Source organism: Capra hircus, chromosome 5 (assembly GCF_001704415.2).
Source record: "Capra hircus breed San Clemente chromosome 5, ASM170441v1, whole genome shotgun sequence".
Lineage (NCBI taxonomy): Eukaryota > Metazoa > Chordata > Mammalia > Artiodactyla > Bovidae > Capra > Capra hircus.
Window position 1 is genome coordinate 28,508,781 of NC_030812.1, and position 20,800 is coordinate 28,529,580.

A 20,800-nucleotide genomic window follows, 5' to 3' on the forward strand; every position below is an offset into this window, starting at 1 on the left:
GGCAAGGCTGGAGGGTGGAAACCCCCTGCTCATCTTTCTAACACTGACCTAGTTCCCATGCCTGGAGAAGGCAATGGCACCCCACTCCAGTACTCTTGCCTGGAAAATCCCATGGACGGAGGAGCCTGGTGGGCTGCAGTCCATGGGTTCGGTAAGAGTCGGACACAACTGAACGATTTCACTTTCACTTTTCACTTTCATGCCCTGGAGAAGGAAATGGCAACCCACTCCAGTGTTCTTGCCTGGAGAATCCCAGGGATGGGGGAGCCTGGTGGGCTGCAGTCCATGGGTTCGGTAAGAGTCGGACATGACTGAGCGACTTCCCTTTCGCTTTTCACTTTCATGCATTGGAGAAGGAAATGGCAACCCACTCCAGTGTTCTTACCTGGAGAATCCCAGGGATGGCGGAGCCTGGTGGGCTGCCTTCTGTGGGGTCGCACAGAGTCGGACACGACTGAAGCGACTTAGCAGCAGTAGTTCCTGTGCCAGTATCTGCCACAGGGTAGGTAGTTGATTGGGAAAACATTTTAGTAAATATTGAAAAATTATGACTTAAGTAGATATATCCCTTCTTTTTTCCTCCTGAGTGAACCATGGGCACACTAAGATTATGATAAGCCTGTAATATAGGGACTTACTCCAAGGAAACCGAAGTAACTGAGTATGGTCTTGACAGAAATTGTTTTAAAAATTTGCAGCAAGGCATTCCCTGGTGGTATAGTTGTTATGATTTCGAGCTTTCACTTCAAAGTCCCAGACAGACAGACAGACAGACACACACACACATACCCGCCCAAAGGAAATGCTGTAGAAGTTAAGGGGATCTTTCCTTCATGCAGGTGTGCTGAATTGTTCTCAGTCAGCCTGACACTATAGAAATTGTTGAAGACCTACTTTTAAGGCCGAGCACTCATTCTAGAGTGAAGTACTACTGTTTAATCAGGAGACTATCGTGATTTTATTAGTCAGTCATTCCCCATAGTGTAAGGAATGTGATAAGCCTGAAAGAAGGTGGTATTCTTGGAACTCTCCCAAACAGACAAAAGCACACACGAAGCAGTAGGAACAAAGGGAACTGAGTATTGAAAGTAGCACAACAAAGAAGTTTGCATCTGAGCAGCGGAATGTGGGCGGTGCAGGGGGTAAGGGCTCTCCACAGACTTTGGTGAATGATGACTGTGTTTTCTCTTTCAGGGTTGGCAATGTTTCATTGCACTGGGCATGTCCTTCCTGGACTCTGGACACACACGGTAAGCATCTCTGAAGTCCTGCTGACCGAAGATGCTATCCATGGCTGCACTAAGTAAACACTGTCTGCAGGTACCATCAGACAGTGTTGCTGTGGTTTACTGTGTGAACATAGCCAGACGTATGTGTTGCACAGACTGCATTTAAGACTCAACTGTTTGTTGGAAAAGACTTTGTTGCATATGTTTGAAAGATGGCATTATTTTTCTTTCTGAACTCTAACCTGGGAACTGGATTAGGTAGGATCCTTGACAACTTGACATCTGCTTCTCTCAAGCAACACTGAACTCTTTTGCTGCCCAAGGGCCAGCTTCTTTTATCTTTTTGAGGCATAATCCTCTATGTAAGATTGTGAGAAAGACTGACTATATGTTAAAAAACATATTTAGATAATTCAATAAATTTTTTATAATACAAAGTACAGAATATGTGTGCAAGTTTAGTTTATCAAATGACAGTGCATTTAAAAGGCTGAGAAATACTTTCCTTATGCATACCCTTGGAATAATTGTTTTTTCTTTACATCTGTTTAATGTCTTATCTCCTTTAGTAGAATCAAGGGAAAGCAGTTTGTGTTGTTCATAGCTATACTCCCACAACCTAAAGTAGTGTCTTAGTTCAGTTCAGTTCAGTTGCTCAGTTGTGTCCAACTCTTCGCGACCCCATGGACTGCAGCATGCCAGGTTTCCTTGTCCATCACCAACTCCTGGAGCTTACTCAAGCTCATGTCCATTGAGGTGGTGATGCCATCCAATCATCTCATCCCTTCTCCTCCTGCCTTCAATCTTTCCCAGCATCAAGTTCTTTTCCAATGAGTCAGCTCTTCGCACCAGGTGGCCAAAATATTGGAGTTTCAGCTTCAGCATCAGTCCTTCCAATAAATATTGAGGGTTGATTTCCTTTAGGATTGAGTGATTTCTTTGCAGTCCAAGGGACTCTCAAGAGTCTTCTCCAACACCACAGTTCAAAAGCATCAATCCTTCAGTGCTCGGTTCTCTTCATGGTCTCACATCTATAATAACTACTGGAAAAACCCTAGCTTTGACTATATGGACCTTTGTTGGCAAAGTAATGTCTCTACTTTTTAATATGCTGTCTAGGTTTGTCATAGCTTTTCTTCCAAGGAGCAAGTGTCTTTTAATTTCAATTTTATTTTAAATTAAATTTAATTTATTTAAATTATAATAAAATCTGATTTTATTTTCAATTTAATTTAATTAAGTAGTGCCTGAGATATATTAAGTGCTCAGTAAAGTGTTTATTGCATAAAAGGTTAGCAAAGATTTTTGACTGCTACATATGGGCAATGAACTTAGAAATGCGAACAATATATTTGAAAAGTGTCACACTGGAATGTTCTTCCACTTAGAAAACCTTAAACCTGTTCTCATTTTTCAACAAGTTTATGAACCTATCTCTCTGATGGACGGAGGTGTCAGTGCCATTGAAGGATACGAGAAGCGATTGTTCCACGTTGCTCTCCCTCCATACTCCAGCGTGACTACAACTTTGATTGTTGTAAAGAGTTTGTTTCAGGATCCCTCAAAATCTACTACTCTTGGTTTCAAAGCCATTGTGCAAGCTTAGTGTTGAAATCTACTAGTGTTGGAGGGTCTCCTCTAGAGGCGTGGGTCAGCAGTGGCTCACTGCAGGGACTGGGGTACTGGCAGCAGCAGTCCTCTGGATTATTTTAATTATAAAATAATAAATTTTTAATTATAAAAGATTAAATCTCAACTAGGGTGGCTTGATCCATATTAATATAAAATCATGAGATAATCTACCCCTATCAGGTTCAAGATTCTTTTAATTTATTTTCACTTTAAATTTCTCAGTGGCAGTTAAAAGGGACAAGAAAGCATAAAAAAGATGATATATGGACAGATGGTAAAACTCACTTGTAGGTGATGGTAACTAATCTGTTAGAAAATCACTTGAACAATTTTCTGCAGAGATTAAAGAGTTTATCAGAATTTTCTCTGGAGTCCTGATTTTAATAGTTCTCATATTAGCACAGAGTTCTCCTGATGGTATTTCTTCTTGAACACTAGAGTTGGGAAACCTCCCCCTTCCTCCCCTAGGAGGGTAGTGATAGAAAAAGATGGCAGCATTTATGAACTGATGTTCTCAAGAGACATTGGAGTGAGGAGAAAAAGAAAAGGAGCCATCTGTTTTATTCCTAAAAAACACTTTCTACCAGAATCGTCATGTTTTTCTGAAGCATGCCCAAGACGACTTGCAAGGCAATCTCAGGAGCTCTGGATGTAAGCGTTGGAAAGCCCACTCCCTCTCAGCGAGTGCTTTGGTGTCACTGGTTGCCAAGTTCTCTCTGCAGGGTTGCACTGGGCTACCTCTCTTCAGCCATTCCCTCAGAGGGGAAAACTTTGAGACCAGATGGTGGAGCTCTGGAGTCAGAGGAAATGGGTCCTTTCAGCATGGAGCTGCTGCTCTTCAGCCACTTCTGACATTTTCGCTTGTGGAGCCTGAGACCATGAGATTATCTCAAACCAAGTCACATTGTCCGGTGGAGATAAATAATCAGGTCTTTTGTAGCCACTGACTTGGTGAGAGCAGTAATGGGAATGCAATCAAAGGACTTTTCATTTTTGGTGTAATTCCTGTTGATTGATGTTCTCTGTTCACCTGAGCCCCTAAAGGCATTGTTTCCAATACTTTTTACATAGTCAAAAGCGCAGACTGAATGGACTGTTTTATATCTCATTAAGGGTTAAACTGGGGGCTTCTCTGATGGCTCAGATGGTAAAAAATCTATCTGCAGTGCAGGAGACCCAGGTTTGATCCCAAGGTTGGGAAGATCTCCTGGAGAAAGGAAGGGCAATCTACTCCAGTATTCTTGCCTGGAGAATCCTATTGTTGGAGGAGCCTGGCAGGCTACAGTCCTTGGGGTCGCAGAGTTGGGTATGACTGACTAACAGTAACTCACTAACTAAGGGTAAATTGATGTGTTCCATTGACCATATCTTTACCTCAACCACTCCAGTGACATAACACGGAATCATGAGAGGAAAATTCCTTAGCCATTATTCCTCACATCCCTTTCTTTCCCTAATATCATTCCCTAAACTGGTTACAAGGGCAGTCTGAAAATAACTGGGGACTGACATCTTAAGTTCTCGTCTGGCCTCAGTAGGTGAGAGCCATGTTGACAAAGTTCTTTGTAAAGACAGCACACTAACATTTACTTTTCTCCAGAGTCTGGGTAGGTCTGGTCAGTCTCAGATTTACAGATGTTTCAAAACCCAGGTAAAAGCTGCTAGTTTTCTTTTAAAAGTTATATATATGACTTGCAATGATGGAAAATTTCTTCCCAGTTAAGCTGCAGTTTATATCACTATATGTGTAATATTTTACAGTGTTAACACTCCCATGCTATAATCCATCAGATGCTCTCACATGTAAAGTGTACTTTCTGTTCAGCCAGTACTTTGGCTACAGTAAACATTTAAAATTGAAATCTTCCAGTGCCAGCATATGTACTCTGTGTGGAATAAAATAACTGCTGCTACAGCATACTGGGAATTAACAGGGATGGGGAAGAGCTGCAGTTTGGCTCCTGTGAGGTCCTGGTAGTGGTTTGGGGAGTTGTTAAAATGAGCTTTTAGTGACATTTAACAATATGTACACTTAGTTTGTAATTTAAGTTTTTTTTTCTTTTTTCAGTTTGGTTTCCTGGGTATTTTTTTAACCTTGAAAATACTCTGTTAATGGGTCTCAACAAGTTTGAAATAGTGAAGCATCAGCTACCCCCTGGAGAACACATTAGACCCACACTGTTCGTGATTTTTCTCTTTATAAGGGTTAGAGAAATACAGTTTACACATGGATATCCAGGGATGCTGACCCTCTGTGGAATAAAAAAAATCAGCCTGTAATCTATAGTCAGCTCTTCGTGTTTATACTCGGCCCTTCATGTCCAGTGTTCCTCTGAATCTGTGATTCTGCATTCTCAAATTTACCTGACTTGGGATCATGTATTTCTGTAGCATTTAATAATGAAAAAAAATCTGTGTGGGAGCAGACCCTCGAGGTTCAAATTTACAGCGTTCAAGCCTCAACATATGTTTAGTTCCGAGAAGACTTGATGAATTGTCGACACCAAACGCTAATTTCTACTACCAATTTAGTTAGTTTTGCTGTTGCTAAAGATTATATCGTTACCATATTTAAAGTTGAAAAAAATGGTTATTTTGCATTTCTCTGCTCTAAGCTGAATATTTTTCTGTCTGTAGTCTTGTTTCATCATTGAGGTAGGCTTTTATATTCTGTATATGCTGCCAATAAAAAGTATGTGTATTTGAAAAGAGAAATGAAAATTGTTTAGCTTAGATATGAAAGCATTTGGGCAGACCAGATATAAACCAAGCTCAGACGCAGTAAACTACGAGGCTCGTCACCAAACACACAGCAGGAAAAGCTAAGCCAGCACTTAATTTGTCCCAGGAGTGTCACCAGAGCTTTCCCTTTCTCTGTTGCCCTCTGTTCCCCTGTCTGTCTTACAGGAATTGAATACTGTAAGTTACACCATAGAAATTATCTCAGAGTTTTGTTCTACATTTGTCCTTCCTCCCTTCTTACTTTTTTTTTTTTTTTTTTAATATGCCATGTGGCTTACGGAATCTTAGCTTCCTGACCAGGGATTGCACTTGGGCCCGTGGCAGTGAAAGTCTGGAATCATAACCACTAAGCCACCAGGGAACTCCTTACTTGGGTTTAATTAAAAAAATAAGATGCGTAACACTTTGAAGGTCCTGATTTGAGACATTTCCTTTAGCTCTGCCCTCTGTAGCGCTTTCTGTTCCTTCCACGGACAGGACCAGTGAGTCCAGATCTGCCACCTTCTTTTGACACCTTAGCTTGGGAACGTTAAAAATGACCAATGCATGCTAGTTGGGTGTCTAAGCACTCACGTTTGTGTGTGTGTGTGTTCGGGGTGGGGGGGCTCAGTTGTGTCTGACTCTTTGTGACCCCATGGGCTATATTCCCCCAGGCTCCTCTGTCCATGAGATTTTCCAGGCAGGAATACTGAAGCGGGTTGCCATGCCCTTCTCCAGGGATCTTCCAGACCCAGGGATCAGACTCGAGTCTCTTGCACCTCCTGCACTGGCAGGAGGATTCTTTGCCCACTGCACCACCTAGGAAGCCCAAGCACTCACATGATCTCATGTAATTCGTATAACAAAAGGATATAGATAAGGCAACTGAAGGACCAAAAATTAAAACAACATATCACCAGTAAGTGGGCAGTTGGCATTTGAACCTGACTAGCTTAATTCCAGAGCCCATGTTATCATTACCAAGCATCCTATCAATATATAGTATACACTTTAAGGTACCAAGCTTTGGTGTCCAGCAGCACCCAGAACAGCACCATATCAAAGATACTTTTCCTGATGCTCTGATGAGTGCTACAGTACATTTTAGGGCAGAAGTTGCCAATTGATAGGCTAATTTTATTTGGCCTGTGCTAAATTTTCAAAAGTACCTGAATGCTTTTTCTGGTAGCTGTAGAAAATGGGCAGGACCAGCAATAGCTAAGAATTGATAGTTTATTCATTTCCATACCCCTGTGCCCTTGAAAGGTTTAGCCAATTCCTCTGCCATTTAGCCCCATTTCTCAGTGTCCCTGAGCAATACCACAAACTTATCCAATGAAGGAGTTTTCTCTACTAAGTCATGCAGTGATACAATCTGGAGATCATAGGACTAAAAATGCAGCCCTTGCTTACTACAAGGCCACCCCACCACCTTAGCTCACTTGAGAATAGGCTGCAGTGAATTGTCCGGTATCTGATAATTGCTCTCGGTTATTACGACCTTAAGTCATAAGACCCTAAAATGTGTGTGAAAGGTGAAGTGCTGTTATTCTGGCCTAAGGCCAGTGTGTTTCAGTAATTCCTAGCTTGCTAGTTGAGAATAGTGTTTATCATGGGCTCCATTTTGTCTCATCTTCTTACAGTCATCACAGTCCTCTAATGGGCATTTTTAATGTCTAAAAAAATATCGAAGACCTTAATGAGATAGGTTTCCCAGGTGGCGCAGTAAAGAATCTGCCTGTCAGTGCAGGAGAGACAAGAATTGCAGGTTCGATCCCTGGATTGGGGAAAATCCCCTACAGTTGGAAATGGCAGCCTATTCTAGTATTGCCTGGAAAAATCTCATGGACAGAAGAGCCTGGTGGGCTATAGTCCTTGGTCACAAAGAGTCAGACACGCCTGAGCACAGACACAGACACACACACACACACAACAATGTGATAGCTTATTAATGTCCTTGGCATTTTCAAATGTACCATTTTTTCCGGCTTTACAAATGAGTAGGATAAGGCTCCAGGATACATGACTTACTCAAGATCACAGGAAGTGGCAGAGTTGGAGCCTGATCCCAGCCCCAGTGCCTTTTCCACTGTACTGTACTAGTCCATAGGGTCAGAGTCAGACACGACTGAAGTGACTTAGTGTGCTTGCATACTGTGAATCTGTTGTGTGCATTCAGCATCCTGCCTATTCACATGGTCTCATTTAATTCTTATAACAAAAAATCAGCCTCTAAATTACAGATTAGGTAACTGAAAGGGCCTAAAGAGGCTGTTACCAGGGGCAACAACATTCCTAAAACCCCAGGTAATACCAGTAGGGCTAAAAGGAGACTCAGTGATTGTCCCATGGTGAATGCAGAGAGAAAAAAAGAGTAAGCTACGTCTTCACAAATGCCAGTACAAACCGTCTGGATTAAACCCACTCTTCAGGAGTGGGTCTGGCAATATGTTCTTTTTGCTTTGTTTCCATATTTATTTTTGATCTGCACTGGGTCTTGGTTGCGTCTCAAGGGGTCTTTCATTGCCGTACGCAGGCTTCTCTCTAGTTGCTGCTTGTGGGCTCCAGAGCCAGAGCTTGTTCAGTTGCTCCCAGGCATGTGCGATCACAGTTCCCTGACCAGGGGTCAAACTACATCTGCCTGGCAAGGTGAATTCTTAACCCCTGGACCACCAGGGAAGTGCCTGGCAATGTGTTGTAAAAGCAGCTAAAGTACTTCTTATTCAGTCTGATAAGTGTTCGGGACCCATAGATTTTTTTTTTTTTTTTTTTTTTTTTTTTTTTTTTTTTTTTTTTTTTTTTTTTTTTGCCCATGTTTATTGATTATTGTTCCTGACCAGATGCTTCTGCTGAAGCACATGGCCAGCATGTTATGTTTCTTTCTTTAAATGGAAGACTTTTCTCTGCTCAGGTGCCAAAGGATAATAAAGCCCAGATAATAGGCCTCGGGATTTAGACTATTTGAAATTTGATTTATTTTCTCTCTTTTGGCTGTACTGTGCAGCTTTTGGGATCTTAATTCCCTGACCTGGGATTGAACCCGAACCCTCAGCAGGGAAAGCACAAAATCCTAATCACTGGACCGCCAGGGAACTCGCTGAAATTTGAGTTCTAACATACTTGATATTAAGGTATAAAAGCTCACAGTACATTTGCTCTTAATATCCGGATCAGAAACACCCATCCTGAGATAATGGCACAAGAATAGTTAAAGTGCAAATTTTGTATTTGGCATTAACAAATCCTTAACAAATTTCAGCTCCTATCAATTATTTTATATACAGTAAACCATTCATATATCTGTATGCCATTTATTTTCTGAAAGAAAATCAGTATAGCAGAACTGAAATAAGAGCTACTTTTATATGCTGATTATAGGTACCTAAATGCCAATTTTAAATACTTATAAATCAGTCTAACCCTTTTCCATCTTTTTGTCCTCAGTACCATCTGGGATTGACAGTTCAACCTGAACTCTACCTTCTGAACACCGTGGATGCTGACTCACTTGTGTCTAGATGACTGACAGCCGGAGGGACTATATAAGACCCACTTTCTCTTAGTCCTTTTGTGCCGAGTGTCCTGTTAACATTTCTCTGTTAGTTCAGTCGTGAGTTTTGTTTAGCTGTTTTGAACTAAAGGTAAAGATTTCCTCATAGGGTAGATTTCGTCACAGTGTTAAAGCTGACAGCTGTTAAGTGTAGGTCAGAGACCCACCCACCTCACAACAGTCCTACAACTGCCAGAGGTGAGTGATTAGCCTGTGATGGCCACACACCCCTATGGGCTTGTGTCTGGACTTCTGGAATTTTAAAAGTATGTGTGTGTGTATATTTATGTAAACCTGAACAGACTAGTTTGCGTGGAGTTTTATATAAAAATGATGTTTTGTATTTTTTTTTTAAAGAATGTTGTTCGGATAAACCAGATATTTTGTCTGAATCACAAGTGACAAAGGAATAAGAGCACTGTTCTTTTTCAGAATGAGCTGGTCAAGTTGACTTACTTTTAAAGTGATACTTGACTATGGCCAGTTAAACTTGACTTGGATTTAATTGACCTATCCTTGGTAACTACTGATACTAGCACATCAATTCCAAAGAAAACATTTCTTTTATTCTGCAGTTGTATTTCATCCTGGTTGCTGGCATGCTCTGTAATTGTTATTTTCTTTGTTGTTATTTTTCTTGAATTTTTCTTCCGAGATATGATGGTATTTTCCAAAGAGCTTAACACCTAGTAACACCTAGTAATATCCAGAAGTCATTCTGGATTCTGGTCATTCTTTAACCAATGATCAGCTTTCCATGCTGCATTGTAACTCAGCCCATTCTAGCACTTTAGGTATGAAAAGAATTCTAACATTATGCCCAACAGAAGATAATGGAGATACTAGTTTTCTTCCTAATGTATGTATAGTCCCATCTTTTCTTCCCGCTTTTTCCGTTAATACTCAAACACCATTTCTAGGCCAAAGTCTATTTCCTAATAGACTTTGGAGATATTTATAATATTTCTAATGCTGACTCTCCTAGGGAATGCTAAGCATTTAAAGTTATTTATACCAAGTAGTATGAGACTAGAACTAGACTGGGACTTGGAAGATAAGTCTGCATGTCACAAACTGCCTGCCCACATGTGGATTATAGATTCTTTTTGGACTCCTCTTCCTAACCAGGATTTTTTTTCCACAAAATTTTTGTAATCATTTAATACCTAAAACTTGAAAGTTTCTGCATACTGATCTGATCTAAAAGTCAGAGGATTTTGAACACCAGGCTCATCCCCCTTCTTGGAAGTGCAGTTGGCTTACACTGAATGGCAGTTATCCGTTCTTAGTGTAATACAGTCTGTGCCTTCTCTCCTTTCCTTCCGGGCCCCAAAACACTGAGTTTGCAAGCCCTGCAGCCTTTGTATGTTTGAGCATCATTTTCCTCTTTCAGCATAAACCTTGCTGCCTTATTTTAAAACTTAGGACCTTTCAGTAAGACTTAAAAAAAAAAAATCCAGACATTGCCTTTGTTCATTTATAATGATTTGATCCTTTGAGTGGCAGGGATATTTTTTCCAAGATGATTCTTTAAAATTCCCTCGTTTCTACTTTGTGGCTTTTGAAATTCCTGATAAGAGCAACAGCCTTGCATCCCAGGTTAGAGAGCTTGTGATCTTAAAAGTAAAACTGAATTAACATCATTTATCAGCTCTTATTTGAAAAAGAGACTTAAAAAATGAATTTCAGTGTTTCGTTTTCTTTATACAGAGACAGCAACTCTAGGTAAATCAGTTTGTTGGATTTTTCTTCCCTCCCTGGGCAAGTGTCCAGATGCTCATTTCTCAGTAGTTTCATTACCAGAGAATGTTAGGGGAAAGAGAAAAGCAAAAAGAATCCTGTTATACAGCTCATGAGAAAGATAAGGTGGTTGGTTAAACAGAGATTAAGTTCTTGGGGGTGTTTCTGTAGCTTATCTCCATCTTTAATTGTATGTTACTAGGAAAAGACTAGAGTTTTCAGAAGTTTATTTATAAGTATACCCCTCAGGTCATACAACTCCTGTAACCAGAAAACTTGATATAAAGCAAAAACTAGATCATGCCAAAACCAGTGGAGGAGACTGATGTTTAAAGATTGAGTCTTGGGTAAACATTTTTGCTAAGTTAAGAGCATTTAATCATTATGATTTACAAATCTGGATTTCTATGATATGTGCTTATATAGACAATAATATAATCAATCTCCCCCTTTTGACCCTACTGGGCGGCATGCGGGATCCCCCACCTGGAATCAAACTGATGTCCACCTCCAGTGAAAGTAGAGAGTCTTTACCCAATACGTTCAGGGGAAGTCCCAATATATTCAGTCTTAAGATTAACCTAAATGTACATACTCACTCAATTCCTAAGGTTTAACACTGGAGTCAATTTTAAAAGGATGCTCTAACAGTCAGCAGTGGCCACAGGACTGGAAAAGGTCAGTTTTTATTCCAATTCCAAAGAAAGGCAATGCCAAAGAATGCTCAAACTACCGCACAATTGCACTCATCTCACATGCTAGTAAAGTAATGCTCAAAATTCTCCAAGCCAGGCTTCAGCAATACGTGCACCGTGAACTTCCTGATGTTCAAGCTGGTTTTAGAAAAGGCAGAGGAACCAGAGATCAAATTGCCAACATCCACTGGATCATGGAAAAAGCAAGAGAGTTCCAGAAAAACATCTATTTCTGCTTTATTGACTATGCCAAAGCCTTTGACTCTGTGGATCACAATAAACTGTGGAAAATTCTGAAAGAGATGGGAATACCAGACCACCTGACCTGCCTCTTGAGAAATCTGTATGCAGGTCAGGAAGCAGCAGTTAGAACTGGACATGGAACAACAGACTGGTTCCAAATAGGAAAAGGAGTATGTCAAGGCTGTATATTGTCACCCTGCTTATTTCTAACTTCTGTGCAGAGTACATCATGAGAAACGCTGGACTGGAAGAAACACAAGCTGGAATCAAGATTGCCAGGAGAAATATCAATAACCTCAGATATGCAGATGACACCACCCTTATGGCAGAAAGTGAAGAGGAACTAAAAAGCCTCTTGATGAAAGTGAAAGAGGAGAGTGAAAAACTTGGCCTAAAGCTCAACATTCAGAAAACGAAGATCATGGCATCTGGTCCCATCACCTCATGAGAAATAGATGGGGAAACAGTGGAAACAGTGTCAGACTTTATTTTTTTGGGCTCCAAAATCACTGCAGATGGTGATTGCAGCCGAAATTAAAAGACGCTTACTCCTTGGAAGAAAAGTTATGACCAACCTAGATAGTATATTCAAAAGCGGAGACATTACTTTGCCAACTAAGGTCCGTCTAGTCAAGGCTATGGTTTTTCCTGTGGTCATGTATGGATGTGAGAGTTGGACTGTGAAGAAGGCTGAGCACCGAAGAATTGATGCTTTTGAACTGTGGTGTTGGAGAAGACTCTTGAGAGTCCCTTGGACTGCAAGGAGATCCAACCAGTCCATTCTGAAGGAGATCAAGCCTGGGATTTCTTTGGAAGGAATGATGCTAAAGCTGAAACTCCAGTACTTTGGCCACCTCATGCAAAGAGTTGACTCATTGGAAAAGACTCTGATGCTGGGAGGGATTAGGGGCAGGAGGAGAAGGGGACGACGAAGGATGAGATGGCTGGATGGCATCACTGACTCGATGGACGTGAGTCTGAGTGAACTCCGGGAGATGGTGATGGACAGGGAGGCCTGGCGTGCTGCGGTTCGTGGGGTCGCAAAGAGTCGGACACGACTGAGTGACTGAACTGAACTGAACTGACAGTGTATACCCAGAGTTTCAGAAAAATGCAGTTCAATACCGAGCAGCTGCTCAGTATTGAATTGAACAGCTGCTGCTACATACTACATTATTGAGCAGCTGCTGCTACATAACTGTGTGCTGGCCTAATAAAAAAGGCATCCAGAGCATACCCAATAGTTTAACTAGTCAGTGAGGCATCAGAGATTACAGCAGCCAATGAAAACAGCCTTCTTAATTTTTAAACATTATGATATTAAGCACCAAGCCTTTGCCCCAGAATTATTGCACACATTCAGGTTTGTATCTGTAGGGTCTTCCCTCAATGACCTCCCCTCTTTGCCCAAGCTAATGTGGGTAAATGGGCATCCTGCATACTTAGCTTTTTTTCCATAAATGATTTTACATTTTAATTTAAGCATAATTGGTAAGCTCTTATGTATAACTACTCTTAATATTTTTCACTGCTTTTTTCAAGCAAGAATTACATTAGTATATTCAGAGTAAGACTATTGCAAAATTCTGGAGTCTTTTGGGTTTTGTGAGAAGAGCCCATTTCTGATTAAACAGTTCATCTATTTTAAATGCTGAGCATATTTTGGGAGAGGGGGATCTTTGTGGTAGCCTGATTAGAGGTATCTTCTCATTGTGTAATCAGTATGCAGGATGACATTTCTATGGCCTCGGTCTTAAATTTTCCTGTCTCTCATGGAACGCATTGGCGCCAACTGCTGGAATGTTTACTCTAGGGAAATAGAGCAGCTGGATTCTTTTCTTGCCTGTTTTCTAAACAGGACGGTGTTGACTGAAACATGTATGTCTCTTGGTGGCGCTTGAAGAGCTTCATGGTGAGTACAGATGGCAGCTTTAAAAATAATTACCCAAGTGTATATAACATAGAGCAGTGAGTTAGTGTTGTTTAGAATGTAGATATAGTATGCAATATTCCTGCATCTTTCCCTTCCCCAAACACTAGACTTCACTTTCCAGTCAGAATAATTTCTCCAGTACAGAAAACATCAAGAAAGAGGAAATCAGCACCACAGATCATATTATAGTGTCCCCCCCCACCTTTTTTTTTTAATAGTGCATTCTTGTTTTTATCTCAGTGGGTACTTTTTTCCCCCTCTTTGGTTTTCTTCCCCAGTCCTGGAGTTGAAAGAAGTCTTAGGCATAGCAGTTATGACCTTAGCAAGATGGAGCTAGTGTCTAGAACCCTAAGGCTTACAGAGGAGCTTGACACCTCAGGTATACTTAACATTTATTATCTTCTTTGTTTCTTGTGTTTTCTGCAGTGTCATACCACATCTCCCACAATACTGCCATATGAGTGAAAAGGGACTTTTTTTTTTAAAACAATTTTCCTTTGTACTCCCAAAAATACTTTCAAGAAGTATAAGGATGAATACACAAATATTTAAATCTTAGATATTTATGTTTGTGGTAAATGAGTCAAGTTTCTTTATAAGAATGAGGTGCACAGTAGTGAACCAAGTTTTGTTTTTTTTAATTCACCGAGCCCCAGACAGCATGCTACCCAGCACAAGCTCTGTGCTAGCCATGTGCACTCCCACCAGGGGCCTCTGGGCTGAACCAAATTTAAATAAAAACATGGCCATTCATTCTCTGATGTAATTATTGCCCATTCTAAAAAGGAGTTTATGAAAGCCTTAATTACCTTGCCCTGTTTGGAGAGAATTGAGTGAATAGAGCATCACATTTAATATGGTTATGAAAAATTCTGTAGCCATTATATAACTCCTAATATTCAGATCGATTTGGCATAATATAGATTGTTTTCTGCCACTAACTAGAAAATAAAAAAATTTTAAAGTGAGAACATCCTGTCCTAGGTTCTAAAAGACAAAGACATTTTTGAGTTGACTATGATTATTGATTGGGAAATCAATGTCTTAAACAATTGAAGGCTATAAGAATTCTGATGGGAATTCTGCAGTATAATTTGCTATATATTGAAAATTCACTCTTCATAAGGACTTTTCAGAAGGCTTCTTATTTTTCTTGTGTGTAACTTCCATTTTTTGGTAATCCTTACAGAGTAATCCTTATAGAGTAGAGAACACCTAGAAACAAAAGGATGCATATTAATGGAATATCCATAAGAAACAAACATTGAATTTCATCACTTGTATTTTTTCTAAAACTAACCTACAATTGAAAACAGACACTCTTTATCTTATTTATTTTTGGCTTGGATCATACAAGTGACTCAAGAGGGAAAAAAAACCCAAATCTAAGAGCCCTTTAGGATCAGTATAAATCTGAATTTATGATGTTACTGTGCCACTGTGAAGTTTGAATTTTAAGATAGTGGTGAGAAGGGAAAGTGGGAAGATTGGCTAGATCTTGAGATTTAAAAAATAGGCACTTAGAAAACATATATTCAGTATTGTACCCAGTATTCTGTATTCAGTACTGTACTCAGTATTGTGTTTAGTATTTTGATAAAAAAGAAGGTGAGTGGATTGTGTTCCCTGCTTCTAGGAATTTACCATTGAGTGGATGAATTAGCTATCTTTAGGCACATGAGCAGATGTACATCTTCCCCAAGGATGAGGTCCTAGGGCCCTACAGAAAGGGGGAAGGGCCTGGGAGGATAGCCTGAGGAAGAGCTGATTCTGTGAATTCCAGGGACATCAGCAAATGTTCAACCCAAAGCAAGATAGGGAAGGGCAGATTTAAAATACATTCCATAACAGTTGTCAAGACATCAGCTATCTAGTCAGTCAGTTCAGTTCAGTCACTCCGTCGTTTCTGACTCTTTGCGACCCCATGAATTGCAGCACGCCAGGCCTCCCTGTCCATCACCAACTCCCAGAGTTCACTTAAACTCATGTCCATTGAGTCGGTGATGCCATCCAGCCATCTCATCCTTCGTCGTCCCCTTCTCCTCCTGCCCCCAGTCCCTTCCCAGCATCAGAATCTTTTCCAATGAGTCAACTCTTCGCATGAGGTGGCCAAAGTACTAGAGTTTCAGTTTTAGCATCATTCCTTCCAAAGAACACCCAGGACTGATCTCCTTTAGAATGGACTGGTTGGATCTCCTTGCAGTCCAAGGGACTCTCAAGAGTCTTCTCCAACACCACAGTTCAAAAGCATCAATTCTTTGGCCCTCAGCTTTCTTCACAGTCCAACTCTCACATCCATACATAACTACTGAAAAAACCATAGCCTTGACTAGATGGACCTTTGTAAACTTAGCATTTATTTCATTTTCCTTCTGGTTTATTTATGACACTTTCTGTTAATACCTCCTGAGTGAACAGAGCCTAAAGGGTCAGTAAGTTCATTTTCTCATCCTGATCAGATAGAAAAGTGAGGCAGATGTCTGCATAATTTTCTAATGAAATAGTACTGTAACTATCAAAGATGCATAAAATTCAAGCCAAAAAATGTTTAAACTTGAATCATTGTTGTATCTATGGAAATAACATTATCTGTTTCAGAGAGTACTATAGGACTCATTTCTCTGTGCTTATTAGACACAATTATTGAGATACCAAAGGAATATTTCATGCTAAGAGGCACAATAAAGGACAGAATTGGTATGAACCTAACAGAAGCAGAAGATATTAAGAAGAGGTGTCAAGAGTACACAAAAGAACTATACAAAAAAGATCTTCACGACCAAGATAATCACAATGGTGTGATCACTCACCTAGAGCCAGACATCCTAGAATGCAAAGTAAAGTGGGCCTTAGGAATCACTATGAACAAAGCTAGTGAAGGTGATGGAACTCCAGTTGAGTTATTTCAAATCCTAAAAGATGATGCTGTGAAAGTGCTGCACTCAATATGCCAGCAAATTTGGAAAACTCAGCAGTGGCCACAGGACTGGAAAAGGTCAGTTTTCATTCCAATCCCAAAAAAAGGTAATGCCAAAGAATGCTCAAACTACCGCACAATGCATTCTTCTCACAGGCTTGCAAAGTAATGCTCAAAATTCTCCAAGCCAGGCTTCAACAGTATGTGAACCTTGAACTTCCAGATGTGCAAGCTGGATTTAGAAAAAGCAGAGGAACCAGATATCAAATTGCCAACATCCTCTGGATCATTGAAAAGGCAAGAGAGTTCCAGAAAAGTACCTACTTCTGCTTTATTGACTACGCCAAAGTCTTTAACTGTGTGGATCACCACAATTTGTGGGAAATTCTTAAAGAGATGGGACTACCAGGCCACCTGACCTGCCTCCTGAGAAATCTGTATGCAAGTCAGGAAGCAACAGTTAGAACTAGACATGGAACAACAGAATGGGTCCAAATTGGAAAAGGAGTACGTCAATGCTGTATAGCGTCACCCTGCTTATTTAACATGTATGTAGAGTACATCATGAGAAATGCTGGGCTGGATGAAGCACAAGCTGGAATCAAGATTGCTGGGAGAAATATCAATAACCTCAGATATGCAGATGACACCAGCCTTATGGCAGAAAGCAAAGAAGAAATAAAGAGCCTCTTGATGAAAGTGAAAGAGGAGAGTGAAAAACTTGACTTAAAACTCAACATTCAGAAACCTAAGATCATGGCATCTGGTCCCATCACTTCATGGCAAATAGATGGGGAAGCAATGGAAACAGTGACAGACTTTATTTTCAGGGGCTCCAAAATCACTGCAGATGGTGACTGCAGTCATGAAATTAAAAGACACTTGCTCCTTGGAAGAAAAGCTGTGACAAACCTAGACAGCATATTAAAAAGCAGAGACATTACTTTTCTAAAAAAGGTCCCTCTAGTCAAAGCTATGGTTCTCCCATCCCATGTATGGATGTGAGAGTTGAACCATAAAGAAAGCTGAGTGTTAAAGAACTGATGCTTTTGAATTGTGGTGTTGGAGAAGACTCTTGAGAGTCCCTTGGACTACAAGGAGATCCAACCAGTCCATCCTAAAGGAAATTGGTCCTGGGTATTCATTGGAAGGACTGATGCTGAAGCTGAAACTCCAATACTTTGGCAAAGAATGGACTCATTGGAAAAGACTCTGATGCTGGGAAGAATTGAAGGTGGGAGCAGAAGCGGGCGACAGAGGATGAGATGGTTGGATGGCATCACCGACTCTATGAACATGAGTTTGAGTAAGCTCCAAGAGTTGGTGATGGACAGGGAAGTTTGGTGTGCTGCAGTCCATGGGGTCACAAAGAGTCAGACATGACTGAGTGATCTGAACTGATTAATCCCTTGCCTACCTCAGGTTCAACCCCTGAGTTGGGAAGTTTCCCTGGAGTAGGAAACGGCAACCTACTTGAACCAATTCAGTATTCTTGCCTGGAAAATTCCATGGAACAAAAATTCCTGGTGGGCCACCATCCATGGGGTATAGAGTTGGACACCATTGAGTGTGCACCCATGCTACTTCTTAGATGTAGGAGTTCCCCAGAGTTCTGATCCTGTTGAGACAGTGTGTAATTTCCTTGGTTCTGTCTCTCCACAACAAAGATTTGAAATGGTGGACCAGTGTTATAGCTCGGTTACAGCTCAGACTTTTATTTGGCAAATAGGATAGTATACCTTCAAAGCATGAGGGCAGGCCACCCCAAAGGAGAGGCCCCAATGTATCTTGGCTCCCTTTTTTAAAATACGTTTTGTCTCCTCCCCCCTCGCCTGCCCTGTGCAAATTAGGGCTAGCCAGAAAGGGGGCACATTTGTTTCACCTGAGGTTCTCACTCTGGTCTGCGGATTTTCTTTTGTTCCATTTTCACGGGCTTTTCCGTTTATCTTTTAGCCACTGCCATTTTGGATTCCTTTTTCCTATTCTATTACCTAACATTTCCCTCTCAAGAGATGGGAGGCCCAGTTCTTTGGGAATAGGGGTGTTGAGGTCTCTTAGGCTACTTCCTGCTGAGCTGGGATGGCGAGGGGTATTGGGCCTCCCCATCTTGCTAGTCTCAAGCCTCAGAGTCCACATAGTGGTGTCTGTCTAAGGGTGAGTGAGATATTTTCCGCAGTTGGATATTTATATATCCTTGTTGAACTAGCATTGCATTTTGTAGCTTGTTGACCTGTGCAGAGACAAAATGGGTTAAACAATTGACAATACACAGAGCAATCATGAACAGTATCAGCATGGTGATAACAGGGGTTAGTAGGCCTCCTCAGACAGCCATTTTGCCTTTTTTGCATTTCTTTTTCTTGGGGATGGTTTTGAACATTGCCTCCTATACAATGTTATGAACCTCCATTCATAGTTCTTCAAGCACTCTATCAGATCTAATCCCTTGAATCTGTTTATCACTTCCATTGTATAATTGTAAAGGATTTGATTTAGGTCATACCTTAATGGCCTAGTGGTTTTCCCTACTTTCTTCAATTTAAATCTGCATTTTGCGTAAGGAGTTCATGATAAGGAATTTTAAAATAGGCAAAATAAATCTCATTTTTTTAGAACAGTAAGCATGAAACCAACCCAGTCTGGACCCGGCACTTTGGGGGACACTTGTAGCCTGTAGCCAGTTGTTTGTTTTATGAAAAGTAAGGTTGAAGTTACTAGCTGCTTGCAGGCACTGTTTTGAGAATATCTGGTGGCATCTAAGTTCCTTGGACTGCAAGGAGATCCAACCAGTCCATTCTGAAGGAGATCAGCCCTGGGATTTCTTTGGAAGGAATGATGCTAAAGCTGAACTCCAGTACTTTGGCCACCTCATGCGAAGAGTTGACTCATTGGAAAAGACTCTGATGCTGGGAAGGGATTGGGGGCAGGAGGAGAAGGGGACGACAGAGGATGAGATGGCTGGATGGCATCACTGACTCGATGGACGTGAGTCTGAGTGAACTCTGGGAGTTGGTGATGGACAGGGAGGCCTGGTGTGCTGCAATTCATGGGGTCGCAAAGAGTCGGACACGACTGAGTGAATGAACTGAACTGAACTGAAGTCTGACACAATTCAGAAAACTCAAGTTCTTTTCAATACAAGGACTAGTCTGAAATTATACCCATAGTGTTACCTAGTAATTTCCTTGCATGTTTGATCCATAGCTACTCTATTTTGACTTTTAATTGTAATAGTCTCCTTAATAGCCAGAGCAGATATCACCATTAATGATGTCAATGTTTCTTTAGGTATGAGAAGATGCAAGAATTGGGACTTGTAAAGTCTTCTTTAGAAGAAGTTCATTTCAGTTCAGTTCAGTCACTCAGTCGTGTCCGACTCTTTGCAACCCCATGAATTGCAGCACGCCAGGCATCCCTGTCCATCACCAACTCCCGGAGTTTACTCAAACTCACATCCATGGAGTCGGTGATGCCCTCCAGCCATCTCATCCTCTGTCGTCCCTTTCTCCTCCTGCCCTCAATCCCTCCCAGCATCAGAGTCTTTTCCAGTGAGGTGGCCAAAGTATTGGAGTTTCAGCTTTAACATCAGTCCTTCCAATGAACACCCAGGACTAATCTCCTTTAGGATGGACTAGTTGGATCTCCTTGCAGTCCAAGGGACTCTCAAGAGTCTTCTGAAAGAGATGGGAATACCAGACCACCTAACTTGCCTCTTGAGAAACCTATATGCAGGTCAGAAGCAAAAGTTAGAACTGGACATGGAACAACAGACTGGTTCCAAATAGGAAAAGGAGTACATCAATGCTGTATATTGTCACCCTGCTTATTTAACTTATATGCAGAGTACATCATGAGAAATCCTGGGCTGGAAGAAGCACAAGCTGGAATCAAGATTGCCAGGAGAAATATCAATAACCTCAGATATGCAGATGACACCACCCTTATGGCGGAAAGTGAAGAGGAACTAAAAAGCCTCTTGATGAAAGTGAAAGAAGAGAGTGAACAAGTTGGCTTAAAGCTCAACATTCAGAAAACTAAGATCATGGCATCTGGTCCCATCACTTCATGGCAAATAGATGAGGAAACAGTGTCAGAGGAAGACTAGTTAGAAAATATCTAACTACCTGAAGGCCTGTTCTG

General features: G+C 41.0%; 1 protein-coding gene across 11 annotated transcripts in view; it reads left to right on the forward strand.

Moving 5' to 3' along the window:
- The window catches only part of LOC102190935 (natural resistance-associated macrophage protein 2-like), a 32,123-nt gene extending 20,524 nt beyond the window's left edge, over positions 1-11,599 (forward strand). For 6 of the 11 annotated variants that reach the window (XM_018047772.1, XM_018047770.1, XM_018047773.1 and 3 more), the window contains 2 exons: positions 1,195-1,250; positions 2,651-3,218. In XM_018047772.1, the coding sequence (XP_017903261.1) occupies positions 1,195-1,250; positions 2,651-2,657 (63 nt within the window). In that variant the 3' untranslated portion in view covers positions 2,658-3,218. Of the gene's footprint in view, positions 1-1,194; positions 1,662-2,650; positions 3,226-9,026 lie in introns of those variants that run through there. The other 5 variants (XM_018047771.1, XM_018047777.1, XM_018047779.1 and 2 more) reach the window with 3 other exon arrangements.